An 8205-nucleotide genomic window follows, 5' to 3' on the forward strand; every position below is an offset into this window, starting at 1 on the left:
CTGGTCACCTGCTAATTTTGCGTCATTCCGCTAACGCTAGTTGAGCCAGTTATTGCTTGAAGCGTCATAACTTCGGTATAACTATACATCATTATTTGTTGGCTATTAACTGAGATCTGATTTCTTTATCTTTTAAAGAAGACTTAATATAAGAGAGATGGTAGCATCGTCTTGGTGTCATATCTGATCAAAGCGGCCATCCTCCAATGTCCCAACTTACCCCGCGGCGGGGGGTCAGTTGGGCCAAGGCCTAAGGCAAGTTGGTACACTAGGAAAAACAGTTTATCTAAACACATTTTTATTCATGTTTCACATGAACAATCATCGCTAATCCATGCGGGCATTAACGACAAAACACAAACGTTTGCAGTACTCCTGCGGCAAACAAAAAGGCACACACAACGACACTAGAAGAGAATATTTTCACAGCAAGAAAATCACTTTTGGTACCTGAAACACATTTGTAGCGATTATTAACAGCACTTACCTCAGCACGCGCCGACACCACGTTGACAAACAGACGGCGTTACTGTTCATGTACAAAATAAGTTTGAACGCCAACTGTCGAGAAGTATTGGAAATATCCCTTCCGTCCCAACTTACCCCCCCCCCCCCTGGCACCAACTTGCCCCGGTCACCCCCACTTCACCTCTATCACTCAGCGCCCCAGGGGGCGGTTCTGGTCAACACAGGTGGCCAGGCTGTGGGGCGCCGCCGACCGCCTGGCGGAGGCTGCCACGTAGCCGTGCTCCCCGGTGCGCGCGGAGCGGCACGGCCGTCCAGCGGGCCAGCGAGCGCGCCCCCGCACGTTGGTGCTGGTGCGACGGGCAGTGCTGGTCGGCTGGACCGGAATCTGGGTGGCGTTCCGCCGGCAGCCCTGCGCGCCTCCAAACTGGTGCAGAGCGGACTGGCGGCCAGCAGTGGGCAGCTGGCCCCACCTCTGCTGAAAGGCAGCGGCAGCCCTCTCCCAGGTGTCGTCCTGGACGACTGCCTCGCACATGAAGGCTGCCCACTCCTGGATGAACGCCACGGTTTGGCGTGTCCGGTCATCTGAGCGTCGCTGCTCAGCTCCACTGACAGCCGCCGCCGCAGCGGCGGGGTCCTCGAAGTCCATTGCGTCGTCGTCGTACTCCTCGGGACTCGGCGACGGCTGGGGCTGCGCGACTCCGGGGGCGCTGGCGGGCGTGGGGACAGGAGGTGACGAGGTGGACGGCTCGGCGACCAGAGGGTCGAACCAGTTGCCTGGCAGCTGCTGGCTGGTCCCCATGGCGATGTCCATCAAGGCCCTCCGCGTCTCCTTTGTCGCCGTCGCCTCCGGCACAGCGCCAGTCTGCTGCCGCACGGCTCGGAGGTGTTTGCAGCCGCCAGTCCGCCGGTTCATCCTGCAGGTGCAGGCGCCGACGTTCAGGTCCACCAGGTAGGTGATGCCGACCGACGTCAGCGACTTCACCTGATAGGTGAACTCCGTCACCTGTGGGAGGGGCAACACATAAAATCCTGTAAAATTCGTATGTACAGTCTGTCTTAAAAGTACCGCGCAAAGTGACGGTGGATCCATCAAGCCTTACTGAAGAAAGGCCTGCTTTACTTTGAAAGTCACCGAACCAATTGACCTGGGGAATGGACGAGAATATCAATTGCTTTGATGACTCAAATTGAGCAGGCCCTTCCTCGGTCAGGCTTGATGGATCCACCGTTGCTTTTTCGCGGACTTTTAAGACAGACTGTACAACATAAACTGACGGACGGTTACTTGTACGAAAATCCGAACCTGTTCATTCGCCCCAGTACTGTCAGCTTGGCCTTTTAAAACAGACCCCCAAAGGGAAAAAAGAAGAAACAAGAAAAAACGCGAAACGAGTCACGAGATGTGGCACACAGCGCCAACACCACGCGGCCCTACAGTGGCACAGCGGTACAGTGACAGACTCTTGTGTGTGAATGCACAGCAATGTGGTTTATTGGTGCTTAGGGGTGCGCCGATTGCATTGGTCACTTTGCACAGCCATGTGGCAGTACGGGTGGGACCAGCATTGGAAAACGAGCTGTCTTATGTGACCTCAATCAGTTCTCGTGTCATGCAAAATACCTGCGTCACAGTGCCCGTTTCTTGGCTGGTGCCGCCGCGGACCGGTGCCGCCCGCTGCCGGCCGTTGGCCACGTCGCACGCCCTCCTGGCGTAGTGCTTGCTGAGCTGGACCGTGACGAAATCAAACAGCTGCAGCAGGTTGAACGCCCGAGTCCTGGAAAAACAGCGCGTGTCAAGCGAATATTTCAACAATTTCTTTGCAGCTATAATTAACGGTAGACTGCCATCGTATGGACACAATAAGGCTTTCAGAAGAGCAGCCAAAAGCACAACTAACAATTTCACAACCTACCCGAAATGCGAAAGTTTGTTTTTCTTCCACATGTAGGGTTAACAGAAATGTAAAACCGTGATATTCACAAGTTAATCCGTGTTAATCCATGAAAGTCACAAGTTAGTAATTAACGTCTTTGACGAAGGGATGTATGGTCCAATTCCGTTTCGGGGGCTTCAGGCTCTGAACTTTGGCAGACACTGGGGAGAATTGCACAGTCCTAGGGATTTTGATGGTGTTTTCGAGAACATTTTACCGGCTAACTCTCAGCCCTCCGACCTATATTGAAAGGAAAACTACTCCCCTGCTTTGGCTTTTTTTCCAATTATTTGTCTTTATTAATTGGAATTTGTCTGTAACTGCAACTTTGACATTTCTTCAACATTTGCCACTTTTGGGCAACCTTACAACTTGAAATATTTTAAAATAGTAATGAATCTATCGCAATACCTCCGGTCACCGAAACAGTTTTACAATCAACTTTAGTTAAAAGACAGGTTTGTCTATGAACGCCAGGTTAACTGTTTTATTTATTGAACCGCAATTAGGTGAAACATATGAATAAAGACTGACCTGTAGAGGACAGAGTCTTTGAGGACTCTGAAGGCGGACTCTACGATGTTGTTCGTGTTGTGTCCCCGGGTGGGGACATCCGTGCGGAGACACAGCGCCCACTCTTGACGGCGGGCAGCGAAACCCTGCAGGTACTGGTCCAGCAGTGGGTAGCGCTCGCCCCACTCGGTAGCCACCAGCTCCATCGTCGTCGCTATCTCCGCCTCATTGTTGGCGTACACGAGCTGTTTGGCTAGTGCCATGATAGCCTGCCTGTGCTGGAAGAAAATGCACAATTTAACTGGTATCCGAGTGTGGGAGGCGGGAGGGGTGAAGGGTGAAGGGTGAAGGTAAATGTAAATATAGGGGGTGTTTGAGATGAAATTAATCAAACTCATTTACGTTCTTTTACAGCTTTTAGACCAGTATCACTGCATGTCTATTCCTGACTGCCAGCCTATGCCTGTCTAGTCTATGCCTGACTGCCTGCCTATGCCTGCCTCTGCCCAGCTGTCTGCCTGCCTCTCTCTCTCTCTCTCTCTCTCTCTCTCTCTCTCTCTCTCTCTCTCTCTCTCTCTCTCTCTCTCTCTCTCTCTCTCTCTCTCTCTCTCTCTCTCTCTCTCTCTCTCTCTCTCTCTCTCTCTCTCTCTCTCTCTCTCTCTCTCTCTCTCTCTCTCTCTCTCTCTCTCTCTCTCTCTCTCTCTCTCTCTCTCCCTCCCTCTCTCTATGTCTCTGTCTCTTTCTCTGCCTCCCTCTCTCTCTCTCTCTCTCTCTCTCTCTCTCTCTCTGTGTTTCTCAAAAAGGGGTAATTAGACAAAAATGAACGGAAATTCATTCCCAGTAGAAACTACTCACTTGCTTGTCGATGCCATGTTTGCCGTTGTGAAGCCATCGCCAGACGGCCTGCAGCACGTGAAACGTGCACAGCAGGAGCCGCGCCTCAGGCCACACCGCCGACAGCGCGTTCCGCTCGGCCTGACAGTCGTCCGTCATGAAGCACAGAGGGCCGCGCCTTCCACGCCCGCCAAAGGCGCCTGTCAAAGAAGCATTCTCGGTCAAACACGATATTGGATTTTATACACCAATGCACAACTGACTGGACAATTCAGAGTTTAGCCGCCAGATATGGGAATTCATGGCAAATGTAGGTATATCGTACCGTCTGGTAAAATCCCGACGAGCAGCCGGAAGGCTTTGTCCACCACGGCCTCGGTCTCCGAGGTGGAGACGATGACACCGAGAGGCAGACCACCGGCCGGGCTCCAGCACATCAGCAGGAAGACGCGCTGGCCGTGCCGGTCCATCCCTCCTGAGGCGTCGACGAAGACCACCTCTCCCGCGTCGGGGAGCGTGTGGACGCGCTCCATCAGCGGCGTCACCGCCGCGATCACCGTCTCGCCGTCCTCGACTGAGACCGCCGTGCGGACGTCCTTCATGTGGCGGATGAGGTCCATGGTCTCCTCCTGGGTCGAGGCTGGGTAACGCTCCCGACAGTGCTTGTAGTACAGGCTGAAAACACATTGCATTGTCAATTGACTTCCAGCTGCAAGTGGTGGTCAGTTTCATTTTGTGATAAAATACCGATTGCATAACAGTGTACTTATGGTTAAGCTTCAGCTGTCCCACTTGTTCCTGATTCGTCCTAATCAAAATATAGCTTACCCCTCAGCGCATTGAATTACACAAATCCAAGGTGAAAATAATGTTAACCTGCGCTGGGCCGGAAGGGGGGCGTCTAGACGCCATTCCCCTTCAGGTTTTTCACGAAAAGCAGGAAAACGGAAATGACCCTGACACATAGGCGTACGTAATATGATTATCGATAGCTTTTACTAAACCAGAGTGCATTTATCGCAGCGTAAAATGTTGCGAGTTTTTAGCACAACACAATTCATAGATAACAGTAGAACTGGATGTGACACGAAAACAGGCAGATTGCAATAGGGGACCCAAAAATTGTCAATGGCCAGATCAGTCTCGGATCGCAACCACATATCCCAGACATGCGGCCTTCTTTTCTGAGTAGCCCTATCATCTCTGCTCCGTGTAACGATCAATTGCATCTCATATATGAGAATCATGTGTAACTTTATAGGGAAAGTCTTATTATTTCAGATACTGTCCCTACAGACTTGCTAACTTGTGGCAGTGTGGCTTTGCATCAAGCTGTTAAAAACTTACTAGTAGACGGCCATCCGATCTGGGACAATGGCTCGGTCTGCGGCCACCGACGGGTAGGCGCTCCCATGCTCCTCCTGAAGCTGTAGTTTCAGGGTCTCCAGCGCCGTGGAGGGCGAGTGGTGGTGCTGGAACAGCTCCATCAGCCGGGCCTTCGTCAGCTCAGAGACGCGTCGATGTCTCAGAGCGGCAGCGTTGTCCACGGCGTGGTTGTGGGGCTTCTTGTTACATGTCACCCGTAGCTCGTAAGCCGCGCATGGGTCTGTAGACCTATTCCTGGAAAGGGAGGATTCGTCAACAAATATAAAAAAACACGAGACGATGGTGTTATTCAGAAGAAATTCCGCTCCTTCCACGCACTTTTATAGGGTACCAGCAAGAAACCTTTTGAGGCAAGGAACGAGCGAGGTGAAATGTTTCGGATTATCACCGTTTTTAGTTTTCTGAGCCAAGATTGGCACAACTAAGAAAGATAGCGACTTGAAATCTTTTCGGCAGCGAACTCCTTCATCAAATATGTAGTTTTTTTTTCAATTGCGGTTGATCGTTTGATCAACTAAGGCGTTTGTAAAAAGCAGGGCTGCGGAGTCGGAGTCGGAGTCGGTCGGAGTCAACAGTTTTGGTCGGAGTCGGAGTCGATCTTTTTTCTTGGCCAGAGTCGATAAGATTTTACCGACTCCGGCCATGTAGTCCGAAAATCGCCTTTCATCAAGTGAAATTGTTGTCTGGTGAAAGCAAAATGGCAATTATCCCGATGATCCAAAGTGGTCAGACAACAAAATCGACCTACGATTTTGATCAGCCTTTTCTTTTCTCCCGAAGTTCACGTCTCTGCACTGGTTCGGTGAACCAAAGGACCAAATAAATGCTTTCCAGAACTAATAGGTCGGAGTCGGAGTCAGAGTCGATTTTGTGAGGCCGGAGTCGGAGTCGGAGTTGGCTAAAGTTGGGTCGACTCCGCAGCCCTGGTAAAAGGTGCCAATGACAAAAGACGGTGAGAAACTTGCCGTTTTGGAATGTTGGCGACAGTCACTTTCAGGCGCAGGGGGCACCCGGTGTCCTTGGCGGATTGGTTTTTCCTCGGACGACTCGGCTTTTCTGGGACGTCGTGGTGACAACGAAGCCTGGCCTGAAAAAAAAAAATTGACAACATTAACAAAAGTGATGAAATCAATTGCCACTCATTAGTCCGTCATTTAAATGAGGATGAAAGTTTCTCGATTTAAAAACGTTACCTTTTTAACTGACCCTGATCATGGTGTTTCATTAACCCGCACCTTCCTGCGATATAAAAGAGTAAAAGTTACTGGGTGCAGTGGCGCACCCAGGGAGGAGTCAGGGGGACAAAGGGGTCAGCTGACCCTCCCGAAATCTAGCGGGCCCGCTGGTAGGTGCCCGTCCAGTCCTCCGAGACACCCGGTATGACGGCTGGATGACTGGTCCTCAGTACGCGGCATCAAGCTGGGGATTCATGCAGCCAGCCCAGGCCGCCGGGCCCTCTGTCAGTAGACCCCGACAGGCTTTCATACGGCGGGTCTTTGCTGAACCCTCAGGAGGCTCTGCACCAGCAGAATTTTCCATTGGCGGGCCCAGGTCGAGTGCTCGGGCAAAAGTACCCCCCTGCCGAGCTTTACACGGCGAGCCCAAACTGGTATTTCATAAACTAAAGCTCTCACCCAGTACACCACCCTTTGGCCATTCGACATGGAGTCGTACGTCGTCAGGGTGATGTTGGCGGCCTCTTGGTACAGCTGAATCCACTGCAGGGCCGATTCCTTTGACGCCGGACATCGGTAGGCCACAGTGGTGCCCTCCATCAACTCCTGAAACGAAATAATGCAAGGTCTCACTGGGGTATTCTTGTCTGGGACCAATGCACGATCGTATTACCGTAATAGTCAGCTATAATGCAGATGACAAATACTTAGTGACAAGACGCGTTATATTCAAATACAGATCACCGCACACACCACTCATACCAATAATATTGTCATTCACAATTGATAAAACTTTGTTACCGAAGCCTGTGGGGAAAGTTGATAGTTCCATTTTAAAAATGGAAGTTTTCATTCATGAAATGATTGCAACATGGCTCAAACCAATTACATATAATATGTGTTACTGCAAATTGAAATTGCCATCATCGGCAATTGCTATTGCTTTAAGCAAATTGCTATATTTGATGCTCACCGGTTCCAGGTCAGGAATCATATCAAGCTTCTCGCACAAGATGTACTTGGCATCAGCCTTCCAGATTACTTGGAAGTGATCCTGTTGGAAGAAGGAATGTTCCATAAAGTTAGTGGCGGACTTGTACCTATTCAATATTTAATATCAATATAGTAACAATGGTTATACGACTCATAATCTTCACTTACAGCATTTCTTAAAAATTACCTATGTAAAGATTATAATTCTGCTGGTGATACCTATAGCCATGTGGGTAAATGTCAAGTTTAAGTCCTAAGCAGATTTCATGGATAATTTTTTCATATTCTTACATTATTTGGCCGGTACACATGGAGGTCCCCGCTTCAAAATTAGTTAATTTTGAATTTAGTGTTTCCGACCATTATTTGACATCCTGAATCCAAAAATGATACTTATATGTCTCGTAACTAAAAGAAAAACATAATCAAACCTGAACTAACCTTACCTTTTCACCTATAACCTACCAATCTACTACCTACAAACCTACAATGCAACCTAAAACTTACAGCCTAACGTAACCTAAAACATAATTTTTTTGCTGTTACAGATTTGTATCAACAGCGTCACAGTTATAGTTAGGACCTAAACTTGACATATACCTGTATTTCTTGCGCCCTAACCCACAACAACAGCAACAACAACTGTATTTCTTGCAAAGAACATGCACCTAAAATGGAAATACTTATTAATCACCAACCTTTTCCAGCATCTTGAAGCATATATAGGCCTCCGCAATAAACGAGCAAACATGAGACACGAAAAAGGCGCTTTGGATTAAAAGGCGCGCCAGTGGCATCGGAAGAGCTGCCAGATCGGCTGAAATCCCTAGCGCGATTTCGCTTTTTTCCAAGGTGCCTAGAATTCCTCTAGGAATGGCTGAGCCCTATGGTGAATTCAAAAT

The 8205-nt window shown here is 49.6% G+C and overlaps 1 protein-coding gene across 1 annotated transcript; it reads right to left on the minus strand.

Moving 5' to 3' along the window:
- Nucleotides 1-285: 285 nt before the first annotated feature.
- On the minus strand, nucleotides 286-8205 carry LOC122374345. The gene is made up of 10 exons (XM_043353034.1): nucleotides 8002-8205; nucleotides 7284-7364; nucleotides 6770-6916; nucleotides 6101-6222; nucleotides 5097-5369; nucleotides 4075-4424; nucleotides 3771-3949; nucleotides 2937-3193; nucleotides 2090-2243; nucleotides 286-1471 (listed from the first exon to the last, which is right to left on the minus strand). Exons 1-10 carry the CDS (start codon nucleotides 8098-8100, stop codon nucleotides 659-661), a joined length of 2475 nt encoding a protein of 824 aa, XP_043208969.1. The 5' UTR covers nucleotides 8101-8205; the 3' UTR covers nucleotides 286-658.

This window comes from Amphibalanus amphitrite, unplaced genomic scaffold (assembly GCF_019059575.1).
Source record: "Amphibalanus amphitrite isolate SeventyFive unplaced genomic scaffold, NRLGWU_Aamphi_draft 001644F_arrow, whole genome shotgun sequence".
NCBI classification, from domain to species: domain Eukaryota; kingdom Metazoa; phylum Arthropoda; class Thecostraca; order Balanomorpha; family Balanidae; genus Amphibalanus; species Amphibalanus amphitrite.